This window comes from Diprion similis, chromosome 1, assembly GCF_021155765.1.
Source record: "Diprion similis isolate iyDipSimi1 chromosome 1, iyDipSimi1.1, whole genome shotgun sequence".
In the NCBI taxonomy this organism is placed as follows: Eukaryota; Metazoa; Arthropoda; class Insecta; order Hymenoptera; family Diprionidae; genus Diprion; species Diprion similis.
In genome coordinates, this window is record NC_060105.1 from 9,279,265 (window position 1) to 9,295,176 (window position 15,912).

General features: G+C 37.6%; 2 protein-coding genes across 2 annotated transcripts; one reads left to right on the forward strand and one right to left on the reverse strand.

The window, feature by feature from the left end:
• On the forward strand, positions 1-2,670 carry LOC124407138 (odorant receptor 49b-like). The gene is made up of 6 exons (XM_046883426.1): positions 1-188; positions 295-547; positions 646-749; positions 1,750-2,190; positions 2,275-2,535; positions 2,611-2,670. Exons 1-6 carry the CDS (start codon positions 45-47, stop codon positions 2,668-2,670), a joined length of 1,263 nt encoding a protein of 420 aa, XP_046739382.1. The 5' UTR covers positions 1-44.
• A 2,379-nt stretch (positions 2,671-5,049) lies between these two features.
• Positions 5,050-15,762, reverse strand: LOC124409168. The gene is made up of 16 exons (XM_046886593.1): positions 15,602-15,762; positions 15,341-15,399; positions 15,105-15,246; positions 14,860-15,027; positions 14,648-14,786; positions 9,882-10,030; positions 9,382-9,440; positions 8,829-8,970; positions 8,479-8,643; positions 8,265-8,401; positions 6,985-7,112; positions 6,408-6,571; positions 6,271-6,329; positions 5,683-5,824; positions 5,429-5,596; positions 5,050-5,325 (listed from the first exon to the last, which is right to left on the reverse strand). Exons 1-16 carry the CDS (start codon positions 15,740-15,742, stop codon positions 5,185-5,187), a joined length of 2,103 nt encoding a protein of 700 aa, XP_046742549.1. The 5' UTR covers positions 15,743-15,762; the 3' UTR covers positions 5,050-5,184.
• Between the last annotated feature and the right edge of the window lie 150 nt (positions 15,763-15,912).

Sequence of the window (15,912 nt, forward strand, 5' to 3'; positions counted from 1 at the left end):
CGTACCTGGAGAGAAATATCTCGATCAAAATTGTACGGTTTTACATGAAGGTTGTTGGTTTTTGGTACGCTGAAACTAAACGTGGAAAATGGATCCTCGTCGCTACTCTGATTTACACATTTACAGCAGTTATTTTCGCCCTTGCCGTCGTGTGGGTTGATTTATACTATATTTGGGGTAATCTTTACGTGAGTACACATTATGGGACAAATTGTATCCAGTAGATTATGATCAACGTATTTTACAACGTATTTATAAGGATTATATTCGTACTCGTGTCTTCCATGGTTTTAGGACGTCGCGGAAATCGTCGCCGCCATCATACCGGTAATAAGTGGCATCGTAAAATTATCCATCGCAACAACACGACGAAGTGAATTAATTAACCTGATTGTGTTTTCCGAAAAAAACTTTTGGAATGCGAAACACGACAGTTTTGGCCAGCGTGTTTTACGGGAATGCGAAAAACGGAGCATCATTGTGCTCTGCGGCATGGCTTTTTGTGTTGAAGGAACGGTGATCTCTTACTTGATGAAGCCATTATTCGGTGAGTCCAGGACTTCACTGAATAAGTCTTATGCAGCAGCAAAAATATTGTTTCTTAGATGGGTTGTGCGTTGTTTAATTGTTGCATTCACTTGACAGATAACCAAAAGTTAAATGGCACTGACAGAGCACTGCCATTCAGACTTTACGTCGATTTGCCTTTAACTGTGACACCGTATTACGAAATTACTTACACGATTGAGGTACTGTACACTTATCAACGTCGATTGAAATTCTTTGACTGTACAGTAATTGTTACGCCAAAATCAGTGCTGATGATTGGGACGCACGAAAAGTGATTTTCAGAAGTTTAGAAACTTCGTAGGCATCGCATTTTAAAATTACACTTTAATTATTGAAAAAAAAGTAGAAAAAGAGTTCTCACGAGTTAAAAGTTCTACAAAATATCTTGTTTTGGTGGAAAAATTTATTCAATCCTTAAGGGGTGAAAGAAAGGCCTACCTTTGACGATTTATTTTGGAAGTATTGAAAAAGGAATATGATTTCTCTTCAGAGGGCTTATTTAACACATGTTAAATTATGAAAACAAAAATTTGAATTATCATTTTAATGCAAAATGGCGACGACAGAGCGGATCTTTGAAATGGTATTTTGTTTTAAATTTTTTCACGGGAGGACGAACTTCTCCTGAAATAGAAAACCTGAAACAAAGAACTAAAATTTTTTATAATCTATATACTATTGCCTATGGAAGTGCGTAGAGGTTTTTTTTTTAATCGAACTTTTTAGAAATGGTGCACTTTTGATGAAATTAAACGATTTTTGGCCAAAAAATGAGCAGTAAATCATTTACAAAAAAAATTTGCATTGAATAATTAAACGGCCATGTACTTCCACAGAGAATGTAATAGTGACGCTAAACATCAAAATTTAAAATTTATCCATCCAACGGTGTTCAAGTGATCTGTCCTCCCAGTTTGAAAAAAGTGATCTCGAGAAAAACGCGTTTAAAGTTTTACGAGCACTCAGCGCGAACCTTTAAAAAAATTTCGTTCACTATAGGATCAACTGGATATGATTTTCAGAATACCAAAATATTGCTTAAGCTAAAAAGAAAACAGATCGAATTTTCCAAAATCCTAGAGTGGTGTTACCCTTAAGAATCCGACCTGTAAAATGTCAGCATAGAAATTGTCAGTATGCTATATCAAAAATTGTAATAAATAACTTGTTAAATTGCAGAGTCTGTCTACCATATACGTAGGAATCTCTTTCTTCTGCTTCGACAACTTACTGAGTATATTCAACTTACACGTCGTTGCACAGTTCAAAATTTTACAGCATAGACTGGAAACGTTGTGTGACGAATATGTAAGCCATGTAAGTGATGGGCAGCAAGTAACTGAGGATCCTCATGAAGCAAGGAATGAAAGATATTCGGAAGACATTTTTGGCAAAAACGTTATTTTGAGAACAGAGTCCGATTGTGCAAAATCTGTGATACAAAAAAATTATGCAGATCCCTGTAAATCGGTGAATGATAAATTGAAGGCATGCGTCAAGCGGCATGTATTCCTGTTTGATTACATCGAAAGACTGGAAAACCTCTTCAGCTGGATGCTTTTTTGTCAGATAGGAGTGTCCAGTTGCATCATATGTTTCGCAGGATTCGAAACTTTTTTGGTAGGAATGACGCGGCCTTAGCCGATTCCCAAGTTAATATCGGGGTTCCTTATTGATCGTTCAATTCACGATTTTTCTCAACAGGCTGGACGCCGGGAATTAATATTTCACTTTACGGGCAGTGTTTTGCAAACCTTTATTTTCACCTGGACCTGCAACGAAATAAGCCTCGAAAGTGGTAAAGTTGGCGAGGCTGCATTTCGGTCGAAGTGGTACTTGATGCCAATCTCCGAGGCAAGAAGATCTCTACACAGCAGTCTGATGCTGATCGTGATACGATCACGTCGAAACAGTTGTTTGACTGCTGGAAAATTTCACAAAATATCCTCGCAGACCTTCAAAAAGGTGCGGTTGATCTTCTTTAAAATAAAATGAAATAACTTCTGTAATCAACTTATCATAAAAATATCTCTGTTTCAGATCATGAACACAAATCTATCCTACTTATCAGTGCTGCGTAAACAGATCGAAGGAACTTGAGTGGCGCTTCAAAGATCGTTGGCGAAGAATTAAACCTTACGATCTTTATGTCACAATTAGTCAATTCAAGTATCTAATAAATGCAAAGAATTTAAATGTGATCTTCAGAATTGTTTGGTTCAATACGTATATCATATGCCGATAAAACAGGCCATTGAGATGAACTTCCGTCACCTTAGTACGTCAATTAAAACTGCTCGTAATAAGCTTCATTTTGTTCTCTATTAACCTCTATTAATCTTAAAACAAAGAGAATCAATTTGTCTCGAATGGCTGATTACCTACCAGTGAAATGATATTGCAACATCAGCGTACCTTAAGCTGTGCCAAAAGAATTAAATTTTGTTTTTTAAATTTCGGTAGTGGATCTCAAATAGAATATCTCAGCCAAATCTGAGCTCCTAATACTGATATTTAGAGGTGCGTATCTAATTTTTTCCATTTTGCATTTAATTAAAACGCAAAGAAAATCAGAAAAGATTTGAATATCTCTTTTTTTCTGCTAGTAAGTGGGTTGACTTATAAACTATCTAAATACAGGTTCTAACAGCAAATTTCACGCTCTATGAAAAATTACGAACATGAAATTTGCCTACCTCTAACGAACGTACATGCGTTCTTATCTGTCACGAATCATGTTACAAAATACTTTGAAACCAATTAAGTAAAGCCACAGAACAACTACATTTTCTTATAAATCGTTTTCGAAGAAAGCATTAGGCCTGCAACTGACTCGTTAAGTTTAGATAAGATTCATTTAAATGAATATCATCACGATTCAAGGTGATTGTTGCAACTAAATTCCAGTCAATCTCATTGATCTGTTAATTCGATTCTTTGATAATTTTGTAATTTATATGTGATTGACGTACGGTTGACTCTGATTCTTGACGTAATACTTCCATGAAATTGGTTTCCAATACTCCGTGACACGAAAGAAATCACTTCTGTGGATTCATCAAATATGTTATTCGGTACCACTTAAACCTTTGGTATAATGTACGTAGCTCACCAGATGCCCCGTGAAGGTGTTCGATCGATCAAATAGGACATCAAATGGAGTAAAAATCACTGTAATCCACTACGATAATGGGTATACAATTTGTAGAACCGCATACATAACGCTGTGAGCCGGATAGCCTGCAGGGTGGAGAAATTGGAAGGAGAACCTCATACGGGAAGAAACTATTGTTGTTAAATTGACAAGATTTTTTATGGCGTTCGTTGGGTTTTAGATCCTTGAAAATCAGCGAGAGAAATTCATGTTAAAAGACTTTCTGGGGTAAAGTATTGCAGTCCTTGTATTCGCTACGGTGGTTGAAGGAATTTACCATTTTTGCAACTGAGCTGAGTTTGGTCTGATTACCTACGTGAGTGCACTTCAAGTAATAAGTAACCAACTTATTTGGTTTTTAGTTTACAGTCAAAGCTCAAAGTCCATCTGCACGTAGAATCACCTAATCTTAGTTAGAACCACTTGATTTTTTTCAAAAATCGAAGTTTTTGAGACTCGTTGGGATGCTGTTATAAATTTGATGAGATTATTGAGAGTAACTTCTGCAAACGATCCTGCAATGATTATGGAAAGCACGTAACGATGGGTTGCGACAAAAGGAATCGTACTTATCTTCACTTTCACTCCCCAAAAATTCAAAAAAGAACAATAGCTGATTATTCATTGGCTTCAGTGCTTGGCGAATTCATCTCTACCATAAACTGTAAAAAGTGTTTCAATCCATTATTTTAAAGCATGAAAGATTTGCAGGACCGAATCGAGTTGGAATCTTCAAATTACCAAATTTTTTTAACTCGTACTCTAACAATAAGTACCTTTTTAACGTCCCCAAGGCATTGAAGAACGACGATTTGACAGATGTTGCTATTCAGAAAATATTGGGAGGGATTCATCAGAACGAGTTCAATTGTTCAAACTTTGGGAAAATTTATCTTCGCCCACGTAACCGTACTTTGAAATAGTTTTTATGACTCAGGTATCGGATGATGGTTACTTTTAGCGTTGATGGTTGAGATTTTAATATAATTCAAGAGAGTATTCCACAGGTTTTCTCAACAGTTCTTACCGGGATTTGTTTTTGCTGTTTCGACAATCTGTTGGACATCTTGATTGGATCATTAACATCTGTGGCTATTGCGAAATTCCATATGTATTAATAAATATTTTTAACCGCAGGGATACTTCAGCAAGCATTGCTTCAACTCCTCCAAATTTTTTTGATCATTAGATTTTGAGTTATGTGTATAAAACGACGGTATAATAAAGAATGCATCGTGAATATTTTCATGGTACAATGTCTTCACATTTTACGATTAGTATCGAAGCTACTACTGTGTGTTAATTTACAACTATTCTTTGATTACATTTATGCCTAGTAGGGCCGTGCTGGATAAAATACTTATTGATTAAACACCGCCGTCGAAAATACGCCTTTTTCTAGTGTGCTAAACTACACAGGCTTAAAACACGTGTTCAATTTTTATCATCCGTCGATCGTTTTACGCTTCTGGATCCTTTAGAAATTGCTTCATAATTTCGGCTCCATCGGCGTTGATTTTTCTGTACCCAGGTGCGGATCGTTTCACTCGTTCGTACCATCGGCTAACGTTTTTGTATTTTTTGTGATCGAAATTGAGCACCTGAAAATTTAAAAACCATTAATGGCGAGAATATATTTGTTGGTAATTGAGCACTCGCTGATTTTGACGAGTCAACGACTTTGGCGAGGTAATTTTGACTCACGTCAGCGGTTGACACTGACGCTACCACAGCCAAATCTGCCAGCGTCAAATTCCGCCCTGCCACATAATCATGGCCGTCCAATAATTTGTCCAAAATTTCATAAGCCGAAGTTAAATTATCGTACTTCGCCGGATCGTGCGTCGTAGCTCCCATAAAAAGAACTGGGTACTGAAATAACGTTGTGCATTATTTTAACAGCTTGACTTTATCGTATAAAGTTTACATAACTTCGATGATGTGTTCATTATACGCACGAAATATTCCGAGATGCTCTTGTACAGATGGCCCATGTCGAAATAAAGATGCTGGTTCACAACAGCACGTGTAGCTGGATCCTTTGGGTAAAGTCTGTCGTTTTTACCGTACGCGTTCACCAGGTAAATCATGATCGCTCGACTGGGATTGGAGGTGAAAATACAGCATAGATCAAACCGCTCAACAAAGAAGAAAATTTCTTTTTATGCCTGGGCTGAGTCGATTACTTTTTTTTTTCTTTATTTTTCATGCATCAAAATTATGGAAAATATATCCTCGCCACTCTTAAAGTTTGCTTTTGTAGTCTTGGGAGAAAAAACAACGATAAAATAATTTCGTTAGCACAAATCTAGAGAGATTTTGTGCCTGAGATTTGTGTACGTGATTATCGTATATTAAGTGATATTAAACGGATGAAAATTAATATTTTTCAAAAAATTTTTCACTTCTTTTGACTCAAAATTGAAGAAAATCTATCATTTTAATTTTTCAGCCAATAACAAAACGGAATAATATTATTTTCGAATAAAAGTAATTTAAATGCGAAAGAGCAGTTTACTGAATTCAGGGATTAAGGATTTTCGTACCTTTCGGATAGCTTGAAGTCGCCATCAATCAACAGCGGGACTGTCTTTTGCGGATTCAACTAAAAACGCAGCATTTATCATTTAACGTAAGAAAACCTCAAAGGCAAAGTGCAAGGAATTTTTCCCCGAATAAGTACCTGCTCATATTCTGGTTTCAGTTGTTCACCACTGAACAAATCTACGTTTATACAGTTGAGGGAAATTCCAATCGCCTCGGCTGCCAGCAGCACTGCACGGCACGGGGGACTAAACGGCGTGAAGTACAAATCAAGTGACATGTCGTGTTTTTGCTTCCGAGATACTCAAGCAGACACCTGCATCTGTACCAACAAAACAGTATAAACGTTCTCTTAAAGTACACATCGAGAACATCTTGGAAACATTTTGAATTAAATTTCCGATAAATTTACGATCTATGTACTACTAGAAAATTTATTTCAACTTACATTTGAATAAAAGTGAGCTATGAGTTCAGCAACTACGATTGTTCAGGTCTAGAGCAGCCTTCGGACTGTTAAGTACAGTTGTCTTTAGCTCTATGTCCGATCGCCACACGACCGTTTCCCTCCGTACCTGAGTTTGAAAAATTCATAACGCCAAGTCACGGAAGAATATTTAATCCGGTGTCAAGTCAGCGTGTCTCTGAATGTATTGCCATGTCCTGGTTTTCACCACATGGAACAGGCCGTCAGTTAAGCGTCTGATAACGCATACCATTTCCGCTCTTGACTCTTACGTCAGTCCCGGTTATAGTTATAGCGTAATTCATATACCATGTAGACGTTAGGGTGAATTTACATCGCGTGTCTAATGGTATGAGGACGAATGCGCCTTTGCACGACCTTTTACCACGAGTAAAGGTAAAATGGATGTTTTTATTTTTCCTTTGTATTTACGCGAAAAACATGAGAATGCGTTGAAAAACGTTGAAATTTGAAATGGATGAATTGACGGTTATGCCCTTTCGTCACGAACCTTATCAAAAATAATCACGTTCATCGATGGTGTAAGGTCGCATTTAGCCTCGTACGACCATATACCACGTAAATTATGATATAATTTTTGGAGACAGCAGAAATTTTTTAATTATTCCCGAAATCGATAAATCTTCACGTTTCTAAGATTCTTGAGTTGTTTGCAGAAGGATAAAAAAAAAATTAAATAAAAATGGTGGATGTGACTTTACAGAATTTCTAAATATTATAGATGAAGATATATTTTACTGCTGAAAGAGCGTATCCACCAAACACAGGACCTCATATTTTTATTTATTTCTTCGGTTAATCTTAGTGTAGATATGCGTTCTGAGTGCCTCCGTAGTGAATGCCATGAAAGAAATACACGCCTTTTACTTTATTTATTAGTGGTAGTGATTATATTTATGGTCTGGAGAAGTTACCAAATATTTCAATCGGTAATAGAATTCATTGAGAGAAACAATTAAAGAGAAAAAACGTTTCACTATTACTACTGCAACTGAATAAGAAGCTAATAAATTAAAGGTGATTGAATGTTGAATCACTTTCGCCAGCTGTGATATTTTCGATAATCCTAAAATGGATGTGATTGACGTAGAATTTGATTCGACTGTTTGAGATTAGCAAATTTGGGTTAGCAAAAACAGCTGATCATTTGATAAGTCGAAAGACCAGAGAGTTTTTATTATAGAATTGCCTAACGCGTTGTACGACAAATTTCACTACGATTCGAACTTTGCAAGGATTTAGTGAATGTTTGATGATAAAAGTAGTATAATATATATGTATACATAAAATGTGTAACAAAGTTATATATATTTGTGCAAATGGCTTACAGCCTTTGATAAACTGATATGAAAGGAGAAAATAAACTATCATTTTATAAGAACACTCGAATTGGTTCTACTCTACGTAATACCGTTTACGTGCATTCTTTTATACAAACACGATCTTTTATATAAACAACAAGATACAGTGATGATGAAAAAAAATAATACTCGATATAGCTAAATCTACTTCTTCAAACTGTCAGCGAGCTCCTTGAAGGCTTTGGCTCCAGCTCCATTCGTCTCCTCGTATTTCGGAGCTTCGGACTTGATAGTTGCAAGCCAACGTACGACGTTCTTGAACTTGCTCAGATCGAGATTCATCGCCTGAAGAAAGTTTGGCCGTCATTAAGTCCTCTCGTAAGATGCAGAGCTATCACCTCACGAGGTCTGCAATTGCTTACCTCGAAATTTGATACGGTCACGGCCAGGGCAAGATCGGCGATCGTGAGGGTCTTGCCAGCGGCGTACTTCTGCCCTTCGAGGAACTTGTCCAGGAATTCAAGTGCCTGATCAATCTTCTCCCGCTTGACCGGATCGGCAGGCGCGTTACCAAATATCGTTGGGTACTGTGCATCGAGAAGCGTGTATGAATCAACATTCTCATCTCAATTACATAACTTATTAATTAAAAACCGAACAAGGCAAAATGAGGTGAAAAAGTGTTCGCACTTTGAGGGATTTCACATTATTAATTATTGGTAAAAAAAAAATCTGTCTCTTTGCTTACGGTGAATTCAATTTAAATACGTACGAAGTATTCAGCGAATGCGTTGTAGAGAGTTCCATGGTCGAAGTAGAGTCTCTGGTTGATAACCGCCCGAGCCTTAGGGTCCTTTGGGAACAGGGAATCGTTCTTCGCATATTTGTCGACCAAGTATCCCATGATGGCACGACTGTAATAAACATTATATTTGATACTTGGTTCAGATACTATGACTACTATGACTAAGCATAATTTATACAGAGAAGAACGCCAATCATTGCTAAAAGACGTTTCTGGAATAGCCGGTTCTGCCAGAACTAATCTTGACTGACTGAGGCTCGAAAAATTTCAAAAGTGTTGGCTAACAAGAGTAATTGTTCGTCATTCATTTTCAACCTTGCTGTGCCACTCGTGACGTCGTCTGGCGAGACCTTGAAGATATCCTGTCTCCTGTTCTATTTATAGTGTAGCCGGTATTCCTACGCTAATCTAATCTCTCTAGCTCAGGCAATTATAATGCTAGGACTTATTACGAGGCGGCACTCTTTGGTCGACATCCTATTTATTGTTGAGCTGTTGATCGATCTGATCGAATTCCTACCTTTCCCAGAGGTAAAAACCATCGTCGTCCAAGGTTGGTATGGTGTGCTGGGGATTCATCTGGAAAAAGAAAGAACGAAGGTATGTTTCAACGTTTTTTTTTCATTCTCATAAGAATGAAAGGTATGTATGTACTAGACGAAAACTATTGTTATGAAAATTTTGAAGATAATTTTTTTTCCAACATCGTTAAGCCGTTTAGAGTAGAAAAAAAATTCTGATGAGGAATAGAGCCCGTTTAGTATACAAACATCCGAAGTTCGTACGGCCGATATTATACACGATTTGACTAACATACTTTGACTGCGAAGACATATTAACTGTTGAAATAACAGAGACTGACACGGATTTTTTTTTCGAAATTTGAACAGGACTAGTTGACAGCGTAAAATTTACGATATTGTCGGCTGATCGTGAATTCAAATCAGAATTTGGCTAATGGAATTGATTGACGTGAACTTGAAAATGTAAGTAAAAATATGACAATTTATTGTTTGTTACCTTCAAGAACTCAGGCTTCAGATGTTCGCCCTTCATAAGATCCGTCATTTTTTTATTCAATTCTACACCAACAGCAGCCGCAGTTAGTAGAACAGCACGGCAAGGCGCGCTTCCCGGTACGTAGTAGAGATCGATAGTCATTTCAGCTTCTGTCAAATGATAGATTTCGGTGAGAGTGGTGAGTCAATTACACTATTTGCAAGTCGATGAATAATAAGATATCACAGAATCAATCAACGGAGCAAAGACATGAAACAGAAAATGAAAAAAAAAAGAGGAAAAAAAACGGAACCAGCAATCACTCGTGAACAACAATCGTATCAAACTTCAATTCACAGGAGAGAAAGCAGAAAAATTTTTTAAACCTTGTTTGAGAAAACGTAGTTTCTAGAGAACAGCGGTCGTCAGACACGTCTAGTAGCTTTGCAGAGTGTCGAGAGACTAGCGGAGCTTCAGATAAAGCGGTTTTATAAGCGGTCGCCGGTGCTGCCGGTAGAACCATGGTGAGCCATTCCAGCTACAAGCGAATGACCTTGCAGGGGTTCTCAACTTAGGCGAGAAAATGTGTGTCAGAATCACTGAAACATGGAAAACTGTTTCCTTGAGTCAGGAACAAGATGAAAACCGACTTGGCGATTTGAAAAACGACGAAATATTACGAGTTCCACTCAGGACACTCAATTCTGGATCCTTTTTCCTGAGATCCTCTGGAGATCTTTCGCTGCTTAGCCGATTGCCTATCCACACTCGTCGGCCAATCAAGCTTCGCCAAGTCTCGGCGAAGTGAAAGTTACCGGCTTGGTCACGGCCATGAATGGTATGAAGCTGTGCATCAAGTGGCTGGATCTATGTATGTGTAGCACTTCTATGTTCCGTTTGATGGAATGGAACATTGAACGACAAAAGGCCCGAATTCTCAGCCAAAGTGATCGAAGGACAAGCGGGAAACGATCGATTCTACAGAGTGACGAATCGTTCTAGCGTTTGCGTTGTTCGAAAGAACGGAGTGGCAAAGTAACTGGAACTGGAACATGCAGTTTTTCTGGTCCCCGTTCGCTTAGTCATTCATTCATTGAGCATTGAAACGCAGAATTAGAGGCTATTTGTTGGTCGCCCTGTTGCCCTGGGAACAATTTATATACCTATTCGTTTGAAGGTTGTACAATGTACAGCGAACAATGTTATACCTTCGATATCGATTTGTTTCGTAGAACTGTGGCGATAATGTGCTGTGAATGAACTGAATGTTATTGCATTTTGCAACGCGTTTTAATCATGAGGTTTGCAGTAACATTTGTATGCTTGTAGGCACGATGGATGGACCCTTCGTGGGTTCTCGCCCACTCTTATATCCCGAGCTATAAAATTAGCTCGCAAATATTGGCGGAAGGAATAGACAAGAATTTACAGATCTGATAATGTAATAAGTTTTGTTTAATTATTATCGTTTCGCGAAAGCTGCAGGTATGTTATCATATTTGAGTGATAATCACTGCACTGATAAAAGACAGTAAATAGTTGATAACATCATGTAACTGGAAAGACACTAAGTGCATGATTCGATACAACTTCTTTCTCAACTATTATTCTATAAGTTGAAAAAGCTATGTCGATCTGTTGCGAATTCCGACTATACGGAAACCCGATTCGACGATCTTTTCGGTGGATTCATTGAACGCAAACTCGTTTTCGCTTCATAAAAATATTCACTGTGAATACAGTAATACAGTAATTAAATTCATAAAGTACTGTGACGATTCTTATTTCCTGCAAATTATCGTAACGATCGAGTGAAGGAGATATAAAATTGCGTATATTCATTATTTACACCACCTAACTGATCCTACCACGAACAGAAATCGTGTTATTCATCACGATTATTATTATTTATTGCGTATATTAATTATTATATATTCAGTAATTATGCACTGATATTTCGATGTTTGTGAACAGGATTTTTAATAATGCATCAAATTTTTTCAACCATTGGCATTTTCATTAGTCATTAATTTTATATAAACGATGTAAAAAATTTTCGTTTAAAAATTAAATTTAATGGTCAATGTATTATTGCTTCAAAGAAAATTTTATAACCCCGTTTGCGAATGAGATTTTCTTTCCTTTTTAAACTTGATGAAAGTCGTAAATTTTCCCAACAGCCCACCTGAATTTGGGTGATAAATCAAAACATGATAAGAATGGTATTCAGGCGAGTATCAGAAAAGATCGATGATGGCGGAAACGCATTGAAACCGTTGGCTACGGTACTGAAAACGTTCCACCGAAGTGTTGAAATCCTTCAATCTACTCGCATGCCTGTAACAACGACTACATCACAGCGGAGATCCAGGTTTCAGAGCGTCCGACTCAATTTTCGCACAGTCATGCGAGTCGAGCGTTATGTAAGTTTGCACAACACCATTATTACTGTACAGGTGTGCCTACACCCACTCGTGTGTTACTCAGAGCGGACTAATTTCCGGGGAAATCACCTTGGAGTTGATTACTTCGTTTCGACAGACTCCTGGTCAGATGAAACTGCACTTTTTCTTCCTCGTGTGCGAAAAATGAGCTAAAAAAAATATGCACGGTGTATCGGAAATATTTTACAATTTTTTTGTAACTTGCTGCATCGAATTACGACTCGTAAATTTCTGATACTCGTATTTCTGCTTGTTGGCCAGAAAACTGATCCTCCTTACTTGTCCTTGTTCTTTCTTGATCATATTTTGACGTCAGATGAAAATTTAGTAACGAAAACGATTTTTTGGTCAAAGATTATCCTGCAGTTTTTCATGCTAGATTATCGACTTTCTCAAATTTGAATTTACAGATCGTACCTCGTGATATCACATTATGCGCAACAGTGTCAGCCTATTCATCACATGTTTGTTTGTAGTTAAATAAAAATATAAGTAGCGAATCGATCCTATATGGTATTACTTTTTACGCCGACCAAGCTAGTATCTATACTTATAAACAATTCTGATGCCTGTGAAGTTGTCTATAGCACAAAGTAAACGAGACGTTATTTGCAATGCTTCAGATCGTTCTCGTTTTCATAGTGATCTTCCAGCTCGTTTATCAAACGAATTGACATTATGCAGTTCTACTCGTTTACATGCCTTGTCAGCGTGACTGTGATAAAAGCGAGCACGCGGATCCAATTGAAAAGATATCTTATCTTGAGCAGGAAGCTTCGGTTATTAATAATAACTCGTTTCTATCGCTAACAAATTACGTAACTTTCCCCCAGTCAGCTTCTAGATAAGAGACGGGATGATTGGATCCAAGCGATACACGACGTGTAAACATATGTGTTCTATTTCCACGTAAGTATTACAAGCAAGATACTAAGAAGCTGCATTGTCCTAGGCTCATGTTTTGCGTAAATTACCAGTAATAATTACTCACATGGAAGAATGTTACAAACAGAAGTTACAGAATGAAGAATTGTGCGTTCCAATCGCGTTGTTATTACCTTTCCTCAAATCGTCTCCATACCAAATTGAATTTTCAGGCACTTGCAGGCTTACTATTCGAGAATTGAAGTGTTGGCAAACTAGATCGGAAATTCGTTTCAGCATGCTATTCCATAACAAATCACTTTTATTTTAGTGAAAAAACGTTTAATTGTAAAAGGCTTAAATTTTGATACTCCGTTAACTTGAACGGTTTACAATTGATTCTAATTATTTCTACCTACAGTTTTATCCCTTAGATTTTCATATAAATCAAGGATTGAAATTCCAAGCCACTTGGTGAATATTTTTCAGGATCACGGTTGAGAAGATATTGATAAATGATCAGACTTCCAACTGCAGTATGAACTCTGAAATGCCAGTGTATTTACGATTAGTTTAACTGATTTCTAATACAGCGTCGAACCAGTACAATCATCCGAGTTTTATCTACAAGTGCTAAGATTATTTTCGAGTTTCGTGCAGAACTGCAACAATATCAGCGGATAGTGATCCATGAGTTACCGACGGCTGATGCGATCTTCACCGAGCGAGGTAATAACCGAGTTCAAATCGTTCGATTGTCCATAGGTATATACCATCTGCAGTAATGTTCACGAGGTGATTGTAATCGGCAGTTGAACATAGTTAGAAAAATGACTTCTTCAATTGGGTAAGGAACTTACTGCAGGTAACTTACAATTGATGCAGGACTGAAACACTGTGTTACAATGAATAGCAAAAAATTAAAAAATCCATTGAGAGAGATTTTTCCGTTTGAAGAGATCAGATTTTTTGGATCTATCGCTATCGACTAATTTAAAAAAATATTTTTTCTTTTTAGTGATTGAAGAAGTTTTTTTCAACCAATTTCGTAATCCACGTCGTGATACCCTGTGAAGAAATATAAAGCCCTTAATATAATTGCATTATACACGTAATGACAACAAGGTGATATTTATCATTCTGACTAAGTAATTAAGGTGAAGTAATCTGATAATAAGGTGCCGATTAATCTTATGAATAATCATGACTAATTAACAAGTTTCTCAATTAACTGCTTCGCCTGTAGGGTCCCGGAAATCTTCCAAGAAGAAACCTCTCAAGCGCAATGAATTTTTGAGGTCAAAGTTCCGTACTGAGGCAAAAAAAATTTAGGCTTCCACTTCTTCAAATATCGTGCGAGGAAATTCAAACGTATGCTTCTAATGACCAGAAGATCTTTCATTTCTTCAGATCAACAGGCAACACTGCAGTCCGAGTGCTGAAGTGATTTATCCGATCGTCAGAGATCCGAAATTCAACTGCGACTTTTGAGCATATCTCCCAACATTTTAGCTCCGGTAGCGTTTATCTCTTCGTAACCAAAGTCGGCCATAGCTATTTGACACTGCCTGTACCAGTTGGCGACGTTGTCGAATCGGCCAATGTCGAAGCCGAATGCCTGAAGCAGATTTTTGTTGAAATTCTTACACTCGGTTCACGTCTCGATTGTGCAAGAACTGATCATTACTCACGTCAGCTGTACTGACTGTGGCGATGATGCTGAAGTCGGCGATGGTCAACTGATCTCCGGCGACGAATCTGCTCCCCTCTAAAAACGTGTCAAGAATTTCGAACGCCTTTTCCAGAGCTTCCAAATTCTTATCATCGATGCTTTCAGTTTGGCCGAAGATAATTGGAAACTTGTAAAGAAGAAACAATTCGGTCAAATTGCGATTAAGAAAAGTATTTCACCCTGGAATACGATCATCAAACTTACGTAAGTCTTCAGAAGGTTTTGGTTCAGCGTACCAAGGTCGAAGTAAAGTTTCTGGTCCACGTGGCCTCTGCGTTGCGGATCCTTCGGATACAACGAATCGTTCTTTGCATACTTTTCCACAAAGTACCCCATGATGGCTCGACTATAGAAAAAGAATTGATTACGATGACTCGTTCGAGTGAAGTAAAATGTTTCTGATACAATTAATCGCAAGTAGAACGCAAAAAGTCGCGCACCTTTCCCAAAGTATGAGTCCATTATCGTTGATCGTTGGTATCGTGTGTTGCGGATTAATCTGAAGTGATTTAATGAACGATATATCAGTTAAATCACCGTATAAATTTGACATTTGATTCACGTGGGATTACATCAATTGTTCAACAGCATGGATTGTTATTTCCAGAAGCAAAAAGAATTGTTAAATTTGCAAAACTTTCCGTAATTGAGATGAGAGTCATTGCATGTTGGACAAGGAATAATAATCGATCAATGCATACCTTGAGAAATTCCGGCTTCAAGTGCTCGCCTTCCAGGATATTGACTACCTTCAAGTTCAGATGAATGCCCAAAGCTTTAGCGAGCATCATGACAGCTCGGCAGGGAATACTTGGCGGTAAATAGTACAAATCCACAGGCATTTCAGTGCCTTTATTGTCCAGTTTCTATAAAATGTAAGTGAATTGTTGGTGCTTGTTTTTAAGTTTTTCCCGATCATTTACGAGGATCTCATTTCCTGTAGAGACTAAGATGATGCATGTGTATCGATTATTACTGTGTGAATTAACACCGGTCCATTGGACGCGGTCAT

What these genes read in the sequence shown, in the direction of transcription:
- LOC124407138 (XM_046883426.1), top strand. Translation starts at nt 45, where the DNA reads ATGAAGGTTGTTGGTTTTTGGTACGCTGAAACTAAACGTGGAAAATGG. An exon ending in AAATTACTTACACGATTGAG is followed by an intron (nt 750 to 1,749) that starts GTACTGTACACT and finishes GTTAAATTGCAG; the next exon opens with AGTCTGTCTACCATATACGT. An exon ending in CAGGATTCGAAACTTTTTTG is followed by an intron (nt 2,191 to 2,274) that starts GTAGGAATGACG and finishes TTTTCTCAACAG; the next exon opens with GCTGGACGCCGGGAATTAAT.
- LOC124409168 (XM_046886593.1), bottom strand. Translation starts at nt 15,742, where the DNA reads ATGCCTGTGGATTTGTACTATTTACCGCCAAGTATTCCCTGCCGAGCT. An exon ending in CCACAGTCAGTACAGCTGAC is followed by an intron (nt 14,787 to 14,859) that starts GTGAGTAATGAT and finishes AATCTGCTTCAG; the next exon opens with GCATTCGGCTTCGACATTGG. An exon ending in AAGAGTCAAGAGCGGAAATG is followed by an intron (nt 6,572 to 6,984) that starts GTATGCGTTATC and finishes TGTCTGCTTGAG; the next exon opens with TATCTCGGAAGCAAAAACAC.